This window comes from Oncorhynchus masou, chromosome 20, assembly GCF_036934945.1.
Source record: "Oncorhynchus masou masou isolate Uvic2021 chromosome 20, UVic_Omas_1.1, whole genome shotgun sequence".
Taxonomy (NCBI): domain Eukaryota; kingdom Metazoa; phylum Chordata; class Actinopteri; order Salmoniformes; family Salmonidae; genus Oncorhynchus; species Oncorhynchus masou.
In genome coordinates this window covers 17,342,259-17,367,258 of record NC_088231.1, presented here as the reverse complement: position 1 = coordinate 17,367,258, position 25,000 = coordinate 17,342,259, and the positions used below count along the sequence as shown (strand labels likewise).

The following is a 25,000-nucleotide window of genomic DNA, read 5'->3' as shown; positions in this document are numbered from 1 at the left end:
GTTCGCCCAGAAAACAAGTCATTGGAGGTGACCGGGTACAACTGAAGGAGCTGCCATTTAAAACTTTAATAGTTCAGGTGGTTTCTTATGGACTAGCCGCACCTTCCTTCCTTTAAACCACTCCCTGCTTCATGCCAAGTTTACAAAGAATAAACCTTTTTTTATATATACTTTTGTACTACGCAGTTAGAGGAAGTGGTTGCACAGCTCTGACTTGACCACGACCATTGAGGGTCATGCAATGTCGCCGCGATTTGATCTCCCCTTCTTGTCCCCCGTGACGATGGATCAAACTGTGGCGGCAGCGGTCTTTTTTAACGTCAGGGAAGGAATAGGCTTAGGTTCTCTTTTCTATTCATATTTCACACACGGAGACAGACAGAGGGCACGGATTTGGAAATAAACGTTCCATTTGAGAATTTTATAACCGGGCTTGGAAGGCCCGTTTCAAGCGGCCTCAGATGTGGTTTGAAAAGAAATTCATTGCGCGGAACTGGAGCTGGCAGAGAGCCACGGTGTTTGAGAGGAGAAACCCTAGCGCCAACTCTTTGCTTTGTAACAGAACAGGGAGGCTCAATGCCTTGGCGTGCTGCTCTCTCTCGCTCTCTCTGTGTGTGTGTGTGTGTGTGTGTGTGTGTGTGTGTGTGTGTGTGTGTGTGTGTGTGTGTGTGTGTGTGTGTGTGTGTGTGTGTGTGTGTGTGTGTGTGTGTGTGTGTGTGTGTGTGTGTGTGTGTGTGTGTGTCAAAAATGGGGGGTGCTGCTTGGGTAAACGAAACTGGTGTCTTGTGTGAAGAAGGTTGGATGGAGTTTAGATGGATGGGTGGTCAGATACAACCCAGTTCATTTCCTGGGTGACCCCACTGATGTTAGATTTAAGGTTGTATTCCACACAGAGTCAGGATCTTGTATGGGTACCATTGTGAGGGAGCGTAGTCATTCTGCTGGTACAGATCAGTGTGTTTGTGCACGCACAAAGAGTGTTTACTTCCCCAAGGTTGTGTGTGTGTGTGTGTGTGTGTGTGTGTGTGTGTGTGTGTGTGTGTGTGTGTGTGTGTGTGTGTGTGTGTGTGTGTGTGTGTGTGTGTGTGTGTGTGTGTGTGTGTGTGTGTGTGTGTGTATACCTGCATGGATATACAGAAGTCCCATCTTAATTTGATAAGTTTCTCATAAATTAAAATAATCGTGCAGCAACAGGAAATGTGAATTATTATGTGGATTATAATTAAATGGTCATTTTTGTAGGGATTGACACATTTTCAGTATGTATGCAGTGGTCACTAGGCAACACAGCCACAAAGTCCTAGAATCTGATTTGAAAATCTAACCTTAAGCACACTGCTAACCCTAATGCCTAACACTGATATCGCCACCCCTTCCCTTGCATCGTGTACAGCGCTAGTTGACAGTTGGCTAACATTGTCGTACAGTCTCAGATGGGAAGGGATTCTCCACCCCCCACCACCTCTCCTTCCCCCACTGCCTGCTTGGCATCTCTAACTCCCCCCCACCACCACTTGCCTTTTGTGCTCCACTCAATTATCCATCGTCTGCCGAGTGAGGGGGGAAGGAAAACTAAAAAAAAGGGGAAGTTTATAATAATCGCTTCCCACTTCTGTAATTTATATGCAATGAGGACTCAGCATGCCCGTAGCTACAATCAAGTGTGTGTCGGAACCACGTGGGGTGTTTCCACAAACCATCGAGGACGGAGAGACTAAAGTAGCAGATTCCCATGATTCCCCATGCTGCTAAATCTGCTGACTGAAAAGCCCTTCCTCAGCTCCTTGCTGTTCTGTTATGCAGCCAGGGCCCTTAACAGCCACACCTGAAAATACATACTGTTACTGATTGAGTCCAGTCACGTACTCTGGGAGGGGGGGAGGGAGGCAGGGAGGGAGGGAGAGAGAGAGAGAGGCATAGAGAGAGAGAGATAGAGAGAGAGAGACAGAGGCATAGACAGAGAGAGAGAGAGAGAGAGACAGAGAGAGAGAGAGAGAAATATATGTGACCTGTTGCCACAAGAACAAACACCATTGTAAATACACACACAGAAAGAGACAGACAGACAGACAGACAGACAGACAGACAGACAGACAGACAGACAGATCAAAGGTATAACCACAGACAACAGAATGTGTTGGCACCCTCAGAGGGTCAGAAGATACCGGAAGCATCCTGTTTTTCAGGGAAAGCAGAGAAGAGGTGAAGCCTGAAAACCAGATGCTTCCCTGCTCAGGCCTTTCTTTTACACCTGCTACGTTAGGTTAATGTTCTGGTTAGCTTGACGATTACTCTTCTTGGCCGGTTCACACACATATTCCCGCTGCATTATCCTGATGTCTGTATCGCTGCACACCTGCTTGACCACACGTGACCTTTTGGTCTGTGTTTCAGGCAGGACTGTTTGATGACAAGCTACACACAATCTGTCTATGAGTCAGTCAGCACATACTAGCATGTTAGAGGACAATCAATGTAAATATATACAGTACAGAGGAAAATCACAGTGTACATAGGAAAATCACAGTGTATACATACAGTACAGAGGAAAATCACAGTGTATACATACAGGAAAAATCACAGTGTATACATACAGTACAGAGGAAAATCACAGTGTACATACAGTACAGAGGAAAATCACAGTGTACACATACAGTACAGTGTATACATACAGTACAGAGGAAAATCACAGTGTACATACAGTACAGAGGAAAATCACAGTGTACATACAGTACAGAGGAAAATCACAGTGTACACATACAGTACATTAATGTCGACTAGATCGTCATGACACTTCAGCCTCTACTGAAATTAAATCAGTCTTTCTCAGCTGAGAGAGAATTCATCTGAAAGTAAAGAATGGGGAGACCAACCAAGACGAGAGCAAAACCAGCCCAGATCCTGCCTCTCCTAGCTTGTTTAAACACTTCTCAGACACAGTGCCACTGATGACTCTGTACAGGGCTACTGTAAAAAGCTGTGAACACAAAGGCATTAGATAGAGAGAACTGTGGGCGTGGGGCAAACTAAAGCCCTATGGAGACATACATAGTCTGGCCAGGTGTTCCCTCTCAGTGGCTCTGTGTGTGTGGAATGCCTGACCTTTGCACAACAAAGTTGAGCAAACACACCCCCTCCAAAAACGTCCCCCTCCCAGTGTCTCTCCATTTATAGGCCACAGAAAGAAAGGGACCGCCACTCTCCTCTCTCCACTACCTCTCCACCAAAACACACTACCAACCCGGGTGAAGTTTAAATAAATAACCAATTACTATTCCCAGAGTGGTTTGAACCCCCAGGAAGTCAGTCAGCCAGCCCAGCTCTCGGTGAAGTGTTAAAAATTGAACATTTTATTGGCAGGATGGCCTTTTGGCCAGGGGGCTTAATGTAACGAAACCCAATTAATAAGAGAAGAAAGCCAGGCCGCCAGCGAGGGAGGGAGGGAGGAGAAGGAGGTAAAGGGGGAGCGCCACGCGCCCAGGGTAATGAGAGGAACGAGGGGAGCGGAGGAGTGAACGAACGAGGGGATAGAGAGGAGTGGAGGAGGAAATGAAAGCCTGCCCCGGAGAGAAATGTACATCTATGAACTGGAACCCCCCCCCCCCCCATTCCCTCACCCCTGTCCTCAATCTCATAGCGTCAGTGACAGTCCAATAGTTCAGCCTAGTCTTGCATCTAAAGCCAGCTCGTTGCTGCCTGAACTAGTTATTCCAAAACCTTACATTAAAAAACCATTTTTCAATGCGACAGTGATGTGGACTGAATTACAATGGGAATCTAACATGCGAATAAGCAGTCACTTATCATAAGTCCTCCTTTAAACAACAAACGCCACCGTGAGAACATACAAACTCTGTACATTAATGCACAGCGAGACACCACACGACGGGCATATAGCGAAACGCTATACACACATACAGCCCGCAAAACAAACACTAATGTACACACACACATTCTAGATTAGACTCCCATGTGTACACACCCACCCACCCCCCTCCCCCATACCCACAGTCATCCTGCTCTGCCTGCATATGTAAACAAAGGGCCCCATTTACAGCTAAGTGTCATTTCTCCATATCACCAAACAGAAGCTCTGAATAGGACACAGATGAATTAGGAGGTATTACCCAACATCCTTGAGTTTTCAGATTGAGGATTCAACAGAGGCTGAATGGGAAGTTTCATAACCCAAGCTCATTGACCCTCCGGCTTCAAGTGTATTGCCCCAAGCGAAGCAATCACACTGGCTCGCACTCACCTCTTATGAAGAGGTAAAAAAGTCCGCTCTGATGAAAAGACCCAGGTTTCATTTTCTCAAAGTGTAGAAACTCTGTTCTTTCCTTGTGTCATTAGAAGCACTGCGTTGTGAAAACAAAGTTGCTGAACTCTCTATGCGGACACACTTAAAGGACTATAGAGACGATAATCCCCGTCAAATGGGTTAAAGATGCTTTAAAGCTATTTTTTAAACATTTCCTGTTGAAAAACAATGCCCAAGTATACATACAGTAATGTACATATAGTTGAAGTCGGAAGTTTACATACCTTAGCCAAATACATTTTAACTCAGTTTTTCACAATTCCTGACATTTAAATCATGTAAATATGCCCTGTTTAAGGTCAGTTAGGATCACCACTTTATTTTAAGAATGTGAAATGTCAGAATAATAGTAGAGAGAATGATTTATTTCATATTTTATTTCTTTCATCACCTTTCCAGTGGGTCAGAAGTTTACATACATTCAATTAGTATTTGGTAGCATTGCCTTTAAATTGTTTAACATAGGACAAACGTTTCAGGTAGCCTTCCACAAGCTTCCCACAATAAGTTGGGTGAATTTTAGCCCATTCCTCCTGACAGAGCTGGTGTAACTGAGTCAGGTTTGTAGGCCTCCTTGCTCACATATGCTTTTTCAATTCTGCCCACAAATTTTCAATAGGATTGAGGTCATGCTTGGGGTCATTGTCCATTTGGAAGACCCATTTGCGACCAAGCTTTAACTGTCTTGAGATGTTGCTTCAATATATCCACATAATTTCCCAACTTCATGATGCCATCTATTTTGTGAAATGCACCAGTCCCTCCTGCAGCAAAGCACCCCCACAACATGATGCTGCCACCCCCATGCTTTAAAATTGGGATGGTGTTCTTCGGCTTGCAAGCCTCCCCTTTTCGCTCCAAACATATAACATATTGCTCCCAAGGATGAACCAGACATGTGGAGGTCTACAATTTCTTTCTGAGGTCTTAGCCGATTTCTTTAGATTGTCCCATAATGTCAAGCAAAGAGGCACTGAGTTTGAAGGTAGGCCTTGAAATACATCCACAGGTACACCTCCAATTGACTCAAATGATGTCACTGCTGGGCCAATGTTTTGAAGCCTTTTAGTGCCTTGCCTGGTAGTTGTGTGAAGGTTGTCGGAGCATTGTGTGAAGGTTGACAGAGCGTTATGTGGGGGTTGGACTGGGTGTGTTTTGGCAGAGCCCGGGGCACCCTGCAGGATGTTCACCTTGCGGCGGGGTGCAGGCCTCATTATCACAGCAGGACCTGGTCACATCAAAGAGCTGAGGAAAGGGCAAACATTCCACTGAAGTGCCACTGTCAGCAGGCCTGGCTTCCCCCTACCAGCTTGACCAAGACCAGCAAGTGTGCTCACACACACACACACACACACACACGTTTTTTTGTTACCTATATAACGTAATCGCCACTTATCATGTACGAGCCCAGGCAAACACAGTGGAAAACCCCCACAATGAATGAGTCACACAATAGACTGCAGCTCTTCTTCCTGGCAGAGTTTATTGGAGAGGGAGAACACACAAACTCTCCCACACACCCACTTCACCTAAAATGTCAAGCAAAATTGTGATTGACCATCTAGGGATCCCCACAACACATTTTTTATAGAGTAAAATCTAAAATCGAGTGTACATTTTTTCATGTAGTTGGCTACAATATCAGCTAAGATGACAGAAATACTGGTTTCTAATGAGTTTCTAATGAGGTGATGGAGAGAAAGGGAACTCTAGAGACCTCTGGTCTGAATCGGGTAACCGGTAAAGCTGACAACAAGCAGAAGTTGTGCACCCGAATCTGGCACCGCTCTTTATTTTTCTTATTGAATCAAACGGCAAGTCTTTTTTTCTCCCTGTCCATCCATTTTTAGCTACTACCCCACTGCTGCATGAACACACTGCACGGTATATCACTAGAAACCTTTTGGACTGCCGAGTTGCTACATTCATGCCAAGTTATCGCCACATTCACAACAACGAACGGTAAGCGAGCCAGAACCCTTAGAAGGGCACACAAATGAAAACGCAGCGCAAGCTAATGTTTAGCGCTCGCTAAAACCCAAGCCTGAGTCTTCACAACACAATAACAGAAGGGGGAAATGGAGAGAAAAGAGAGAAAAACACCACAGAATGATTGGGAGAAAAAGTGCTGAGAAAGTCAGCCTCATGCGCCACGTTTTAGAAAGCAAGGAACAAGAGAGGATTTGCCTGCTATACCTAGATAGTGCACCCCCCTGCTCTCAGCCAGGTATTCTGGGCATGAATGGCTGTCAGTTTGGATTTGGGAGCTCAGCGTTGAGGGGGGAGAATGGAGTCTGGCTGGAGTGGTGGGGGTCTTTGTGCCTGGCTCTACCTGTGGAGGAGAGAGCTGGAAGCAGCAGTTAGCTGGCAGACCCCTCTCAGAGCGCTAGCGAGCTCCATGCTAACTAGTAACTAACATGTGATATTGAGAGCTGTAGGCAGGTAGCAGACCCCTCTCAGAGCGCTAGCTACCTCCATGCTAACTAGTAACTAACATGTGATATTGAGAGCTGCTGTAGGCAGGTAGCAGCTAGTGTCATAATAACTCATACAGTAACACTAGCCTAACATCTCTTAGTATAGTGGTTCCCACTGTAGTATAGTGTTTCCCACTGAATAATAATGAGACCTTTTTTTACCTTTATTTTTACTAGGCAAGTCAGTTAAGAACAAATTCTTATTTTCAATGACGGCCTAGGAACAGTGGGTTAACTGCCTGTTCAGGGGCAGAACGACAGATTTGTACCTTGGGGATTTGAACTTGCAACCTTTCGGTTACTAGTCCAACGCTCTAACCACTAGGCTACCCTGCCGCCCCACCATAGGCCTGGCCTACTGGTCAAATGAGGGGGTACTTCAGGGGTACTCTGGAAGAGCAGAATTCAGTTGGTGGTACAATAACAGGTCTGGAACCACTGACTCAGTAGTCATCTTTGACAGCGCTAACCAGCTCCATGCTAACTAGTAAACACTAGCCATTGAGGGAAAGGGTAGGTTGCTTAGCCATAGGGTCATGGACAAGATGAGAGCCAGTGGGGGGCAGTTGGCGACAGGCTGGCGGGGAGTGAATGTTTACGAGGATGGTTTGAAACGGCACGAGTTGAGGAGAGGAGCGTGTATCTGGGGTGAGTGATTTGAATGGGTGCAGCTTGAGCTGGAGAGTGTACTGACCTAGTTTCACTTGTGCGCACACACACACACACACACAACCTTGGGGAAGTAAACACTCTGGCACAATGGCAGGTATCGAAATTCAATGACAACAGAGCAACAGAGTGAGCTAACTCTGCGTCTGCTGATATGCTGATATGTATTTATATTACTAATCTAAAAAGGCAGTGAAATATGTCCATACATATACTATTGTAGAAAAAAAGTGTTGTATGCACACCTATTGTATATTAATGAATATTACATTAAAAATAATTTTGCTGACCAGCATTTTGCTCCTGTTTTAACCATAGCAACTCAGAGGATCCATTCTTCCCCAGAGCCATGACACCTGTGTCCTAGCGATCTTACATGTGAACTTCTGACCCCATAGTCACATGATCAATGGCCTTTTCACCTCAGCGCACCTCTGCTTTTTGAAGACCAACGCCTCCTAGCCGTCTACTCCCACTGGCTAGGCAGCTCATAGCCAGGTAATAGACTCCAGCAGGCTATAGGATTACCTATAGTGAGTCATTTCAGCTTCGTCGTCAAATATGAAGGGGAAACCTACAAAGTCAGTCAACATTTTTTTTTAAATGCATGTTTTGATAAAAATGTGGGTGTTTCTACATAAGAGGCTTTAAACTACTATATATCTTACTCTCTAGCCCTGTATCAAGATATAGTGTTGTAAGCCCAGTCATCGTTACTATAAACCAAAGCATTCATCATTGTGGATCTGGTTACAAACCATTCTTGTCTTTTATAAAGTAAAGGACAGAAGTACAATAGGTCCGACTAGCAGCCCAGCTGTTGTTTAGGTGCAACTCCTCATTTTTAAAGGATTAGCCGGTGAGACACTAAACACCTGCTTTTCAGCCTGGAATTAGTCATTAAAACCCCACATTTTCAGCTTCTCACACACACACACACACACACACACACACACACACACGCACGCACGCACGCACGCACGCACGCACGCACGCACACACACACACACACACACACACACACACACACACACACACACACACACACACACACACACACACACACACACACACACACACACACGCACACACACGGCCAGTCTCCTCAGATCTGAATGAAAACAAAGCTATTCTAAAAGGCGTAATCCCCTTGGAACAAATGGCTATTCTCCACTCATGTATGACTAGGTCCGCGTCCTAAATGATTCCCTATCCTCTTTATAGTGTATTACCTTTTAACAAGGCCCCTGAGGCTCTGGTCAGAATTTGTGCACTATATTGGGAATAGGTAGCCATTTGCAATGCGCACGAGGGAGCACTTCAGCCAGCCTTTCCAGGATCAACCCAATCACAAGAAAAGCTCCGCCCCTTTTGGTTTATTTTGTGAGACGCTTTTGTAGAGAGGTAAGGCAAACCAAAACAATGACCATGTTAAAACATGGTCCCTAACAACGGTCAAACCTTTCTCTCAACCACCCCTTAAGAAATGGTAATCGTCTTACATTGTCATGATATATTCAAATCCTGATTGTAAAGAAAGAAACTGCATGGGCCCAAGCCCAACACATGGAGCCTCGAGAGCACCATTCATTCAGCTGATACTACACTTGAAATAGATGCAGAATGACAACAACATGAACACAACACAGTTATAATTCAATTCCATTTTATGTGGCTCTTGAAAATAATGGACTTTTACAGTATTTCCTTTGTGTATCAGAGTCTCATTTTAGACTTAGTGGGGGGTAGCTATGTTCCCATCAGTCCAATCGTCACTCTTTACACTACAAGGCCTATCTCGTATGAGCCAATCGTAGTGTCTCTCTTCCAGCATGGCGAGAGATAGCGTGAGATCAACAGAGATCACCGACTCATGAATAGCACCTCAGTATGTCATTGCATTAAACCATTACAATGCTCAAAAGCTTCTGTGGTCTGAATACAGTCAAAACACAGGAACACAAAGAGAATGCAACACTCCGGTGGGCGACTAGCCTAGCATTCGTTCACACCTCTATCCAGATCTCCTGCCATATCAGAGGTATGAATTAACCAAAGCCAGGCTTGGTGCGCCGTGGACTTTTATGAAGTCAAAGAATCTCGGTGAAACGTCTATGAACCTGCCATATCCCATCATTATTCTAGCTGTCCATCTCTGTACAGAGAGAAGACCCTGTCTGTGTACAGGGTCCACATGAAGGGTGGAGTGGGATTGAATGGCAATTGAAGCGTCTCTCTCTCCACCAAGGCGCCCATCTTGATTCCTCTTTTCTTGGTGGCGGAAGAGGGGGATGAGGAGGATGGATAGGAGGTGGGGGGGGTCACTTGCTTTTTTCGTCCCCTTTCATCTCAAAGATAGGTGCATGGCGGGCGGCAGAGGGGGATGAGGTTGGGGCTCTGGATCGATTTGATATGTGGATGCATTGTTTGATGACGGGGAGCTCAAAGCCGAGGACGTCCCTCTGAAGTCTCCCCTTATGGGAGACATGAAAAGTCTCACCTGGTTCCCCGAGCGGATTGGAGGGTCTATGTACTGGGGTGGGTAGATTGGGCAAACAGACAGACGCCACACCAACTGTGACATTTTTTTCCACTGTAGCTCCCTTAAATGTTCTCATTTTAGAGCTCCATCCTTGTCTCACATTGCCTATCAATAACTATAAATCAAAACATATATTTTCCAATATTTTCAATACAGAATAGCAAGACTGTCAACACTTAGTTCCTAGTCAAGACTTAGTTCCTAGTCAATCCACTCCACGTTTCATTTAATCACCATTTCAGTTTGTCTTTATAAAACAATCAACGTCATCATATAATCATTGGTACCCCCACTCTAGAGCTGGGACGACAAACTGGGACGAAAATCATCGACACTGACCAAACCAACCACTTATCGTGGACATTTGGCTGATATCGTTCATTAGGAAAAATAACCTCTAGGGTCCAACTAGAGAAATGTGTTAAATGCTAATATGGGTGATTGTTAAATGGGACAATCGATAGCTACAACATCCAAAGTAGTAGTAACAGAAGTTAAGGGTAATATAAATGCCAAAAAATGACTTTGGTGTTTGTTAATGTTATACACGCATCGTTCAATTGGTCTTTATCATGAGAATTCAGTCGATTTACCGTAATGTGGATTTTTGTCCATATCGGCCCAGCTTTACTCCACCCCTTGTCTTAACACCAGTGTAAATCTAATGTCCTTAATGTGTGTGTCTGTGTGTATCCCCAGGAGAAAATAACAGCCTTCCCTTCCATCACCACCAGACTAGCCCCAGATGAAAATGATGATCAAAGGAAATAGAGGAGAGAGGAGGGAGGAGAGGAGAACAGAGTGTAGCTCATCAGATGAACAAACACACTCTTGCTGGATATCTTTATGGGTTTCATCACCCGGCATCAAGTGACTCTCCGCCGAGCACAGCTAAACAAAAGAGCTGTTTTCGTCTTCATGAGGAAGAGAGAATATCTTTCCCTTTAAATGAGGTCATCTGTTCCAATAATAGACGGCTGGTATATTGCGATGTTTGTCAATTCTAGTGGTTACAGAACACTAATCAGAATCAGGTGGCCATAATCACTTCAGGAGAGGCAAAGATTTGCATCATTTCAGCATCGTTCCCCAACAAAACATGACCCAGGACCCAAGACCTGCTGCTAAGTGCCGTGGTGTGGTGTGTGTTGCATACTGTAGCAGTGGTAAGGCCCAGACCCATAGCAAGAGAGGGGAGAGAGAAAGAGAGAGGCAGTAGTCCCATTCTACTCTGTTCCCTCTTCTCTCTGTGACCCGCAGCCATGCAGACTATCTCTCCAGCCGCGCTCCCCTTCTCCAGCCACGGCAAATTGGGTGCCCGGGGTGCGAGCCTGGGCCAAGCCTGGCATTTGGGGGCCATCCGAGGCGCCGGGCATGAGGGGTAGAGATATGGCACTGAAGGGGGATGGAGGGAGCAGCGTGGTGAGGGGGCGACACCAGGCACGAGCCCCAACACAAAGGGAACAGGGCTCGTTAGAGAGACGGAGCTAGCTAGCTAGAGCTCCATGGCAATCACTGCCTGCCTCTCTCCCCCTCCCTCTCTCCCTCTGCTCGCCTCAGTCATAAATATGGCTACATCTGCAAGTGTAATCACTCCATTGTGGCCCGATTTTCTGCTCTGCTGGACGGCGGCATGGCGGCCTGCTTTTCAGCACCTCTCCCTTGCTCCCCTTCCTTCCCTCCCCTGTCCGTGACCCAGTGGTGACTTCTCCTGGCTGGCTGGCGAAGGCCAGTCAGTGAGTCTCTGAGATTACAGACACGCAGTCAGTCACTCAGGTAACAGAGTTACTAATCTGGCCCTGTTGAATTACACATAATTGCCTCGGCACTGTGATTGATTTCAGCCCTGGAAAGGAAAAGACGACCCCCCTCTCTCCTCTCTTCCCCTCCGACATGCATACACCCCTCCTCCCTCTCTCCCCTTCTCCGGCACTCCAGCGTGAGCAGCAGCCAAGACTCTCCAGCTAGTAGGAGGCTTTGAAGAGATCAAAGCCGAGGCCGGGAGCAGTTGCGCACCCTGGGAATACGGATACGGGGAGGCTCTCTACTCCTCAGACCTATTTTCCAGCGTCATGTCGGATTGCAGCTGTATTGCATTTTGCCAGTTTTCTTAATGCTCTTGGTTTTTACTTTGACATCAGTGATCCCCCCCCCCCCCGTAGGTTTCTTCAAAAACAAGGGGGAGGAAAAAGAGAGGGAGTGGGGGAGAGGGAGGAGGAGAAAGAAGGCAGGAGAGAGGGGAAAGGGAAATGGGGGGATGGAAAAGGAGGGAGAGAAAGAGATCTACGGCTGATTTTTTTTCTTCACAACTCCATAATAGGGCAGTTGAAATGAGAAGGGGGAGAATGCTGCATTTGTTTTCAATTCCGAGGCCGATATCAAAGGAGCGGCAAACTTTTATGGGTTTCCCAAAAATTAAAGACCATTCAAAGAGCTGTTTTTTACATGTTTTTTATAGCCAAGACCACACAAAATGAATTGACAGCAAACCCCTCCTCCTGTCCACCCTCGTTCTGCAAGCTCCAACAGAAAGGAAAGGAAAGGGGGATACCTACTCAGTTGTACAACAGAAAGGGGGATACCTACTCAGCTGAATGCATTTTGAATGCATTCAACTGAAATGTGTCTTCCGCAGTGTGTGTGCGCGCACGCGCTCGGTCGCTCTCACACTCCAGCCAGTATGTGTACAGTATATGTTGTGAATAGTTAAGAGGGGAGAAAAAAAAGAAGCATTCAATGTGCGCTAGCAAAAACAAAAAGAAGGGGAAAAAAGTGCTATATCCATCTATCCATTTAACAGCTGGGTTAATAAAGCCTGGTGACGAGGCAAGGAGAGCAGCACAGACCCCTTTGTACAGTAACTATACCGGCCCTATACCCAACCTTCTACACTGAGGAGAATTCATCTTTCAGCGCTGTCAGATACACACACACACACACAGAGCATGTGAGTCTCTTTAGCTCTCACACCCACCACAGCACACACACGGACACACACACACACACACACACACACACACACACACACACACACACACACACACACACACACACACACACACACACACACACACACACACACACACACACACACACCCACCACAGCACACCCACCACAGCACACACACGCACACACACACACACACACACACACAGCACACACAAAGAAATAATGAGCTTCTGAAAAATATAAAGGAGGGAAAAAAACAAGAGTAACTTGACGGTAACAGGGCGGCTATTGATCAAGTCACACAAGGACAAGTCAGGGCTGTTTGCTGGGTCTCTCTTAAGTACGGAGCGCTGGGAGGAGTTACACTCAGTGTTTCACCCCTGCAGCTCCCATTGTCCCGGTCAGTTACTGCCTGAACTACATGGTACAAAGCACCAAATATAGACCTGGTTTTCACTCAACTAAAAAAGGGATGATTTTATGACAATGTTCCAACAGTGAGGAACTATTTGGGGACTAAATAAAACTAATGGCATCAAAAGGGTTTCAGCTACACCACTTCAAAGCCTCCCCATTCATCTCCGGTTGAAGCGCGTCAATGTGGAAAAACAACAGTGTTTTGCTTGGCGTCTTGGCATTGTGGTGGAGCCAGTCTTATCAGCAGTGTTTAGGTGGTGGAGGGAGGCTAGGAGTCGGGCTCCGGTCCCTGTGTGCCGAACTGAGCTCCCACAGAGTGGCTTCAATAGGAGCCATGCAGCTTCGGGAGTGGAGGGACTTTCACTGGGGGCCCTTCTTTATTTGTTTTATATATATTTTTTTTCACCTTTATTTAACCAGGTTGGCTAGTTGAGAACAAGTTCTCATTTGCAACTGCGACCTGGCCAAGATAAAGTATGGCAGTGTGAACAGACAACACAGAGTTACACATGGAGTAAACAATTAACTGCGGGCCCGGGAGTCAAAACAACAAGCTGGAGTGACACAACCAACGCCACACGTAGACAAAAAAAAGCCACTATCCTCTCTAACCTTCCACTCCCACCCACCAACCCAACCCACCCACCCACCCAACCCCCCCACCCCAACTGAAGTACACGCCTGTCCACTCCTTTCCGTATTCCCTGTGAAGCCCCACTCAGCAGGTGCTGTGGCTGGGCCCGGCCTCGCCTGTGCAGGCTGGCTGGCTCCATCTTTCCGTCAGTAGGATGGATGAACGAGGGAGAAGAGAGGGGGGGTAGAGTGTTGTGATGTCCTCAGCTATGATGACAGTCTCGTTTTGGTGAGAGCATGAAAACAAACACTCACAACTATGCACACACACACACACAAAAACGATACGATAGATGTTTTACCATATTCCCACAATGCTCTGTTACAAGTTTCAGAAAATAAAGTTTAAAAACATGACACACTGTCCATATAGTCAAAACATGAGCGACCAACATACACAGTCCCACAGTCCGTCAGCGTCGTAACACAAATTCACACCACAATATGTGAACACTTGGTGCATCCTTGCCTGGACTTATTTTGTCTTCTCATCTTACAGGGAGAGAAAGAAAAAAAACACCAGTCGTTTCAATTTAGGGAGAAGATAATTCCTCCCAGCTCCACTTAACAAGATGAAAGACTTTGATAAGGGGATTGCAACCACATGGAATCATTACCGTGGAGGGAACGCCATATGGAATAAATGTGTCGACCAGCCTCCTCGCCATGTACCATACAGTACAGTAGTTTGACGCACGCTCCGTGTCAATGATACTGTTTATAGAGAGCTGAGACCCAGAAGCACACAAAGGGTGGGAGGATGCTGGAGCTTTCTGTGAGGTCTACACAGTGTGACAGACAGACACACACACACACACACACACACTGGTCTTTGTCAGACCTGCATAGCAGATGACATCAATGCAACAATGATCCTCTGATGGTCCTTTAAATTTAACCCCCCCTTCCCCCCCCAATTTTTTTTTTAAAGCTTTAATTAATTGACTCTTTTCAAAATGTCATGTTTGGTCACAAAATATAGTAATATAAAAATATAGTATATGTTTGTAGGCCAATTTTAGGCAACGACATCCAGCAGCAGACTCATACATCAAATAGATCCCAGCTGCTTCACAAATCACAACAGAACGCTCTGCTCGATTCAGCGCCTCGAACCGCTTTACAAACCCGCAGTCGTGGATAAAGAACTACACATGGCGCCGCACGTTGCCGCAGACTACACTGCGCGTGGACATGAAGGGCTCCTGGGAAATGTGGTCTTCTCGTAACAGGGATCGGTGCTGAATGGGGCCAGGGTTTGAGACCGCGAGGACAGATACACATGGCACTGGGGGTGACGAGGGGTACGTCTCAAATGGCACCCTATTATTAGTGCACTACTTTTGACTAGTCCTATGGGGCCTGGTCTAAAGTAGTGCACTATATAGGTAATATGGTTCCATTTGGGATGTAAGTGAGTAAAGGGGAGCGCGGTAAATCCCGTTAGGTAAGCCCGGGTTAGTGATTCCACACCGCCACGCAACGCCGCCAAGGAGATCCGTCACGTTCTCGCTGACATCAAAGGGGAACCGCAGTCTCCCCCCACGGGCTCTCACACACCACAAGGGCCCGCCACCGAGGGGGGGGGAGGTATGGCCTGGGAGGGGCAGCAAATGGTTCCCTCAGCTCTCTGCACACCAAAAGCCCAGCTTAAAATCAGCTATGGCGATTCCATCTTCCCCGAATGCTGCACTGACAGGCTGGAGACTGGGTGCTTGGAGATCCTCGACTTATGCTCGGAACAAGGAAGTGGATTCAAAGTTCTAGTTTTAAAGTAAGGTAGTGTGTGAAAATGGCTTCCACCATTACAGGCTTGGTGGTTCCAAGTTAAAAGTTGTCATCCTCAAATTCAGATGTTTGATGAGAAGGTGACAGAAGTTTAAACTGGGACTGGATCCAAAGAGGAGCATTCTATTAAACCACATTAATCCTGAAGCTATACATCTGCTACAACGACTCAAATAGCACTTCTCATTGACTCCAGTGCACAAGTTCTACATGCACTTTCTACAGTCGGAAAACAGAGGGGTCGAGTTAACGCACATACAGGAATGTGTTAGCTCGATAAGTCCTAGATTTTAGCCAGAGAGATGTGAGAGGTTGATTCCAAGCTGCCAGCCCATCCAGACATCGAGCGTGGTCTTCACAAAGACTTAACAGAGGCCAGAGTAGGGAACACAATCCCCCGTCTCTTCCCAGAGTTCTGTACAGTCCGGCCCTCTGGCCATGGGAGCTGGAAATATGAGCCATCACACACGCACAGTCACTTTAAATAATCCAATATGCAACAGTCAAACCTCACACGACCCTATATGTGAAGACTCGAAGAACACACACACACACACAAAGAATAGTACATGTATTTACTTCACTAGGCTTCTGGGAAGACTAAATAGTGTTCAGGCAGGGTTTTCAATGGATTCCTCTGGAACAAACCACACCAACCAAGAGCCAACAAATACTGCTACAAAGTGTAAACTCTGTACTGACAATGTAATGAGCAAGTAAAAAACCCTAATATGACACAACCCTCACTTTATCTGTTATAATAAAGATCAGAATAATAATAATGAGACATTCATTTTCATTTCACCATGTAAGCTTTAGACCTGGGGCGGCAGGTAGCCTAGTGGTGAGAGCGTTGGGCCAGTAACCGAAAGGTTGCTAGATCAAATCCCTGAGCTGACAAGGTAAAAATCTGTCATTGTAAATAAGAATTTGTTTTTAACTGACTGGTTAAATAAAATAAATAAATAAAAAAGACCTCAACTGCACTCTAAACCTGGACAACCACCTACAGAGATGAAGGGATATCTAACATCCAACTGAGATCATCTCATCCTTCCACAGAACTTTATTGAATCAACTACACAGAGACAATCTCCATATGTGCTACTGGTCGTGGGGACTCCACCACACTAACCCTATGCGCAGCTGAACTACTCAAACTGTCCAAACCAAGGACATCCATTACCTTCTCCTTTAAAATATCTAGCACAACGCCTTAGAGGTCCTTGCTTCCCTCCCAAAAATCTGCTGACAATCAGCAACTCTGAACAGCTCTGTCAGTTGGGCCTCATGCACAGGAATGCCATGGCCAATGAAAATCAATCTAAACTGTAGAGGGGGATGGAGGGAGGGAAGAAAGGGGGAGAACGCGCGCCTGATCTGGGTGAAAACTGATCCTAGGCCTGCAGATACTGAGGCTGCGGTGGCCGGCAGGCTTGATACAACAGCCAGGCAGCACACACATTTCACATCCAGCCAATCAGCAGCCAGGCAGCACATACACGTTTCACATCCAGCCAATCAACAGTCAGGCAGCACATACACATTTCACATCAGACTTGTGTTCCAACTTCCATGACTGCACCGCCACCAACCGTATCCATTTTATAGGATAAATGAGAGAAACGTACATAAAATTGACTAACGATTTATTGAAGACGGGGAAATTTGGCAATCAAAAAGCGGGCGGCGGCCACGGGGAATGAAATGAGTGTTTAAAACGGCCCCGGCAGCGAGAGGAGGGGCCAAATCACAGGAGTCATTTCTTTATTTAAGGAAGTTTGGATGGAAGCCCCTCAGTCCTTGAGAAGTTCTCAATTCCATAAGTATCCAAAACAATTATATTGGAGATGAAAATTGTCTGAAAAAATACATACGGTCAGAGGACTGCCAATACAAGAGCAGTGGGTACCGCTGCCACGAGATCAGAACACCATTCACTTTGTATTGTCAGCCATGTTCACACAGTCGCTACACAGACTTCAAACCCTTCAAATGAATTTCATGATGAAACCAACTCAGACACACAGGCAGACATAAGCCAGAGTCTTTAGTCCTTGAACAATACGTATATGTCTGTGTCCTCTACTCTATGTGCTAGCAGGGTGCAGGGACAGGCTTTGGGAGGCACCGAGCCATAGCGAGACTGGGTGTATTCACCACACACACACACACACACACCACACACCAAACAGGATTAGGGTGGACAGCTGCTGGCATGCCCTGGCGTTTTGCGTCTGTCTTGCTGCTAATGTTCAAAAAGGGACAGACACAGGAAGCCAGCCAGAGGGCCTACAGCCTGAAATGAATACTGTTATCTTATAGGGACTATAAGCATGGTGACATACGGCAACCCTGGCTATTTCTGCAAACTCCCTCTTCAAATGGGATGTTGCCGTTAGGCCTCCGCGACCACGTCAGCGTAATCGCTGGGCTTACTGTCGATGTGTAAACAGACATTGATTAAGTTAACAAGGCGCGAGAAATAATACATCATATAAATGTCGTTCATCTGCTGGAAAGTATGAGAGGCATGTGGGGGAGACTAGATCACGTGGTTGCCAAGGGGACAGACCATCACAACATTACCGGGTGCATGTTATGTACGGCTATCACAAACCGGGCTACATCACACTAGGAAGGCGGTCGAAGAGAGGCAAAGAACATTCTAGAGTTGAAAAGATGGTAGAAAAGATGAATGGAAATGTCCATACACAGGTATACTTGAAAAGAAATCCCACGGTGAGCACGCTCTTCTTAGGGGTTTAGACCTGGTTAAGTATTTAAGATGGAATCAAATTTGACGCAGTGAAAATGCACTAGACACAAACTGGGCGAGCTAGCTTGACAGATTGGTGGAAGTGATTGATTGATGGAGGTATAGTAGACTCACCGTTCTGGGCATGGGCGGCGACAGGGAGCCGTTGTTCATGTAGGAGTCGTTGTTCATATTAGTCATCATGATGTAACCTGGGTATCCAGAGTACGGGTGACCTTTGTTGTACATGTCTAGGTGTTTCCCTGGAAACGGGCCCAAGAGACAGAAAAGTGTGAACTTGAGGCTTGGTAAAAAATCGTACATTTACGATCATTAATGGAAGATTTGTTAGACAACTTGAGTCAAGCACATTATTAATTTCCATTAGGATTTGGGCCTTCTTATAGAATAGTATCTCTAAGCAACAGTCTGATCAAGTAACATAACAGCAATATTCACTGCCATCATAACTTCAGCAGTTCAGAGTCATTGGGAAAATCTCCTGGAGTTTATAGCCTACTAATACAGTTACATGTGAATAGTCATTGCCAAGCTACAGTCTCTAACAACACTGGGTTCATCTGGCACTATGACTCTCGCATCATCACTCCATGCATGCCTCTTGATGGCGTAATGATATCGCTGTCGACCGCTGTGACCCAGCACCCTCCGTTTCACCAGTCTTTTGTCTCTCATGTCTTGGAGAAAGGGGAGAGGAGGGCTGTACTATACAGAGTAACAATGGCGTCCCTCCGTGCCAATTAGCGTCAATTAGGAGGAACATACAGACTGTGTCAAAACAAGAGACGCCCCTACTGTTCCCCGCGCCTCTGACCTAAAGAGAGCATTTGTTCGGGTCCGTCCCCCTGCCTGAATAGAAACTCGCGACAAACTATTTGGTGGCCGTCGGTTGTCCCTTTCTGGGGAGAGGGGGTGGTGTGTGTGTCTGGTAGATTGATAGCAACATGGGCTTGTTGTGGGGAAAGGGAGTGTTTGGTTTGAGGGGGTCCTATTCAGGGCTGTTGGGGGAACAAAGAAGAGCCACTCTTAACAGAACAGAGCTCCAATCATGACCCGCAGCTCTATCTGGGGTCAGAATACAGCCTGGACCAAATAAAGGCATCAAATGAGTCTGGTGCTGTCGCACAGCAGCAACATGTTGCACAGGACAAAACACCCAGAGACGGAGAGACAAAGAGAGAGATACGGCGACAGAGAGTGTGTGTACAAAATGAACCAAGGAGAATATTAAGAGTCACTCACTACTAGTATCAGAGAGCCACATGCTTAAGTCACTGCCTATCTTCACAGGTTTTCATTCATGTCAACTTAACAATTGAAATGCATCGGTATTGCATCTTTCTGATGACCAGGCAAGGGGCCGCAGCCATTGGGATTATTCAACAATTCTCTGCATAAATAATAACATGTCCTACGGACCACAAAAGACTTGCATATAGAACATTTTTTCCCATTCAGTTTGTACATGTCCTGACTAGAATCAATTCAGATATCATGTCTGCATCAGAATGAACTGGGGTCAGATAAGAAAAGGGACCATGGTGTGACTGATCGGTGCTGAACAGAAAATGAAGTGGGTGGAAGCTTTTCCAGTCTACCATCTTTCTTCCCTTTAAAAATACAAATTAAATCTTTCAATAATCAAGCCTCCAGAAACTGATGGTAATATTGTACCGTTATCTTGGCTCAATGTGACCCATATATAAGTGCAGATCTCTACAAAATGCTGATAACTGACAGGATAATATTTAATGTGATGTGTGTCACTTACCATCGTCGTGATGGTCTCTGTGTTTTTCATGATATGAGTCTTGGGATATTTGGGATTGTCTAGTTCCCTGTGAGAGACGGAGACAGAAATTAGGTGATTAAATTCGTAAAAAAATCACCAACACACACACACACACACACACGCTGCTATGGCCTGTGCTTTCAGCTTGTCCCCGGACTTAAGAACACATACACAGTGAGGCGAGAAGGGTTGACGGAGCGGTCTGTATCAACCCCTCAACGAGCCACTTAATTAAGCTTTATGTCCTTAAGGAGCTTACAAATTAACTTGCATCAGTCTGCTTTCATTTTCACCAACCAATTTAATCAAAGCTCCAACCAAATTCAAAATCAAATGCATCACGGTAGCATATGGTGCTTTCCAATACTTAACGTGCTCTACACAAAATAACTGCGAAAATAGAGAAGAGGGGATGATGTTTACGGTGTAGTCGACTGCTTTTCCAAAATACCGTGAACCCCTCCACATGCATCTCCTTTCCCCCTCCCTCCTCGAATGGGAACGCGTAGAAAGACCTCCTTTTGGAGTTCACTTCCCTGGGGCTGGCTTCCAGCAGAGTCACGGAACTTCACTGGATTCTCAATTAACATTCAACCTCCGTCTTATTTGCGTCTGTGACAGCTGTAACTATATGAGTTCGGCCCAGAGTCAGTAGGTACCCTAATCCCATTAACATTGGATAATGACAAATGGCAACAGCTAATTGCGCTAGGTTTACATTTGAATACATACAGCATCCAGAGCTAGAGACTTAGTAACAGCTGCCTAGCCCAGATAAAAAAAGATATATTCAGGCACAAAGTTAAACTTACTATTGAATATGAAACTCACTACACTGAGGAGGGTTACTCTTGTTACAGCTCTGATAAATGCATTAGATACATGATTGAGATAAAGGAATGACAGATGATTTAAATACATAAGCAATGTGAACAAAATAGCTACCAGCATTAACTTCAAACCTGTATTGTGGCAGTGACATTTTTTCATATTTCAAATATGAATACGATCTAAATCAAAACGAAACATTTCCATTAATCCCCCCCAATTTAATTCCGTCCTTTAACAATGTGTTATCTCTCCATGAAATGGCCATAATCTCCACAAAACACGCAGAAATATGTTGGCTTTATTTCACATTGGGAACATGAGTGTCACTGTAATCTAGAGGTGCTACATTTTGTCAGGTGTGGTTTTCCTTCGGAGATCATGTCATCTGGATTTCCCTTTGAAAAAAACAACATTTATTTTATATCAAATACGAATTTGATCTGTCCAAAAAACACTTTAATATTTTATATTATTCATAGTTTACATTATCCAACCTGGTGAAACATTGATTAATTAAATCACCTAACCCATAGCGATATTGATATTGTTACTGTAATAGGCATAGAAGTACGCATATTTTTTATCAAGACAATTATTGTTATACTAATAATATTACTACTACTAATAATAATAATAATTTAACTATAATAATAATAATTCAATAGGGCTAATTGAATATTGTAATAGGCCTAACAAAATTATTCAGAATCTATTCACGAATTCATCACCTACTGTGCAATATTTAATTTAAAATATCAAATAACCTCGTAAAAACTGTACAACAGTTCTCTGAATTGTATAAAAATATTAACTCACATTAAATTGTTCTGTATGTTTTGACCTTTGGAATAATTCGTCAACAATGTTTTGAAAAGCTCTGCAGCCACGTGCAGCAGATTTATTTATGAGCCTCTGTTTACAACTGATCACAAACAGAACATGGCTACTATTTACAGATTAAAATAGTCATATTACACATATATAATATTAGGCTGCACATCACCTTCTTAATTATGACAAAACCAAACACAGTTTGGGCAAATATCCAGTCATTTTATCAGCTTTTCAGCTTTTATCAACTTTCATAAAATGTCCAACTGACTCCTCTGAAATCGGGGCTATTATTTAGGGACAGGTGAACTTGAATGAATATGTTGTCGTTAGGAATTTGATGGACATTTATTTGGGCTAGCCTATATAAAGGCTTGGCAACATGTAACACTGGATTTAAGTACAAGAGAGGAAATACTTACATCATGATTGCTGTTTGGACTCGTCTCTGACTCATTTACTAAAGATGACTTGATATCTGCCAAGTCTCCCTCGTCTTCCTCTGAGTGACTGAGTTCTGCGAATATTTGTTCTTGGTCTCCCTCATCCTTGAACGGAATCATTTCGTCGGTGGCACAAAGCTCAGGGTCCCCGCCACCACCACCACCTGCTAGTTGTGGCATTTTGATTCAGTCAAGTACTCGCACTGTCCAAATTAGAGGAACTATCGAAATCCCCAAAAGGAAACCAAAAATGTTCCTTGAAGCGGCTTGAAGTGTTGCGCTCCGTACCCTGGAGGAAACTGCGTGCGATCACGTTTTTTGATTTAGCTAAATTAACAGGAGATCCTTTTTTGTCGTTGTTTTTCGAAATATTATGGATTCTTACAATGATTCAAATTCTAAATATCCGAAATTGAAGATGTTATCGGCAAAAGCGGATGTGTAGTGCACGCTCAACCCGCGGCACTCGCCAGTTCGGCTCTTTAAAATGTCAGAAGTCAAAACCTCATCACGAGAGTCAGATGTGCCGTTAGATTTGGCAGAGGAGGGCACACACCCGGGAGCTCCGCTAACGGTCAAAGTGCATGTAGAAGAAAACTTCTGCTTATATTTCCTCGTTCTGGGGTCCTGTGAGAGTTGCAGTCCTTTCGTGGAAAAAAAAAGGAAAAATAACATTTAAAAAACGCGTCTCTGAATCTCGTGCTGCCTGTTTGCCACAAGTAGAACACTATTTATTTCCCCCACTTAAACAATACTGCGCATCTATCCCTATTAGAATGAACATACATACTTGAACTGAATAACGGCTAAATAAAAAGTAATAAACTATACAAAAGATCGAGGAGTGCGTTATAAACCGATACGCTGTGGACCGACTTCCAAACTGGAGCACCGCTCCGTAAGAAATGTAGCTCTCCTTCCCCGTCCTCTGTCTCTTCTCTCTCTGCCTTCTCTCTCGCAGCGACTGGGAGGATCGAGATGAAAGGGAAGCCGCCGCTGTGATTGACACCACACCGATTGATACTCCTAAAAGAGCGTTGGGTACGGAGATTTATACATACTGTAGCTCACAACAAATGGGTAGACAGGGAAGGAGTGGGGGCGGGTCGAAGCGGTGATGAAGCTGACGCCAATGCATATGATAGAGTAGGGCCTAAGAGGCTATAATAGACAGATTCACTACTATGACGTTAAAACAATAACAAAGAGAAAAGTGTGACGTTTGGATACACAGAATTACTGTTGGATGGTGACCACTGTGGACTATGTGATTGAGAATAACAAATTCAAATGACATGGCAATGCATCACCTTTCTCCTACTTTTTAAGTAAATGTTCTAGGGAGCCCATGTATATCATAAACAGCCTATATATTTAATACTATGTGTATTTTAAGGTGGTTTAATTCGTGCGCAAACTTTCCTGAATCCTATTAATTTAAAAAAGCATGCTGGCACAAAGAATGTTACAGTTGAATCAATAGTACCATTGGATTGTTTGTTTGCGCAAAATAGCCTATATAGTAGCCTCGGCAATTTCCTAAAGTTGTCAATTTGTGTTTTAAAGTACTTTGATAAACCAAACGTTTGTCTTTGGTCCACTGATCAGAGCGGTGAGTGAAAGGGCGTGCATAATTGATAGAAAATCGACTAATTTGGCTAAATTGGGGTCCATTATTGTCGGATGTTCTTTCAATTACTTGGAACCTAATAGTACATTTGAAATATGTTACATAATATTATCTCATATGAGATTTTCCAATCAACAAAACAATATTTTCGCCTACTCACAAAACAAGACAACTCTCCCCCCCCCCCCTTACTTTGAGTTTAATAGATTGTCCCGTAACACATTTAGCTAATTGAACCACCATGTCTCTTTTGTATATTTTGCAGTAGCTTTTACCGTGATATTGTTCAAAGGAGAAACAGCGGTCTGTAAATCGACTGCAAAGTATGTCGAGATTTTATTTCACTGGACAATGGAGAAATGTTGCCGTTTCTGGATAGAAATATAATGCATACTACTCGTGAACATGATGTATTGCACAGGGCATAACTCAGCCGCAATGTTTCAATACACAGCCAGCTGATCTTTTTGAATTGTTATTTCTACAGTTTGTGCAGTAGCCTATATCATTCATACAACAGTTCAGAGTTGTATAAAGCAAATGAATAACATGGGGGCTTTTTCCAGTCGGAAATGTTAAATGAGAAAACAAAACAAGGAAGAGAGAAGAAGAAAAACATAAAGTAATGTGTCGCTGCTGCGGCTCGCTGTGTGTGGAGAGATTGCGTGAGAATAACTTTGGAGTAGGAGGCAGATCTTTATAAAGCACGGAGGTGGGGTTAGCGGGCGGAGCCGCCGCGTCCTTTGATCTTTCTGGCGGCTGGCTCTTTCATCCCGGGTTTCCCCCCTCGCGCTCCTTTCGCCTTTGTGTGACTAAATTTGGTACGAGTCTGGAACCGGGCCAATATTTCCACGTGTGCGTTCATCCCAGCTGAGAGAGAAGGCAAGAGTTCTCTTC

At 44.8% G+C, this 25,000-nt stretch overlaps 1 protein-coding gene across 13 annotated transcripts in view; it reads right to left on the bottom strand.

Moving 5' to 3' along the window:
• The window catches only part of lef1 (lymphoid enhancer-binding factor 1), a 57,210-nt gene extending 33,655 nt beyond the window's left edge, over positions 1-23,555 (bottom strand). For 6 of the 13 annotated variants that reach the window (XM_064926590.1, XM_064926591.1, XM_064926595.1 and 3 more), the window contains exons 1-3: positions 22,453-23,554; positions 20,348-20,414; positions 18,691-18,818 (exon numbers count right to left, since the gene is read on the bottom strand). In XM_064926590.1, coding sequence (XP_064782662.1) covers positions 18,691-18,818; positions 20,348-20,414; positions 22,453-22,653 — 396 coding nt within the window. In that variant the 5' untranslated portion in view covers positions 22,654-23,554. Of the gene's footprint in view, positions 1-18,690; positions 18,819-20,347; positions 20,415-22,452 lie in introns of all 13 variants that reach the window. The other 7 variants (XM_064926586.1, XM_064926587.1, XM_064926589.1 and 4 more) reach the window with 2 other exon arrangements.
• Between the last annotated feature and the right edge of the window lie 1,445 nt (positions 23,556-25,000).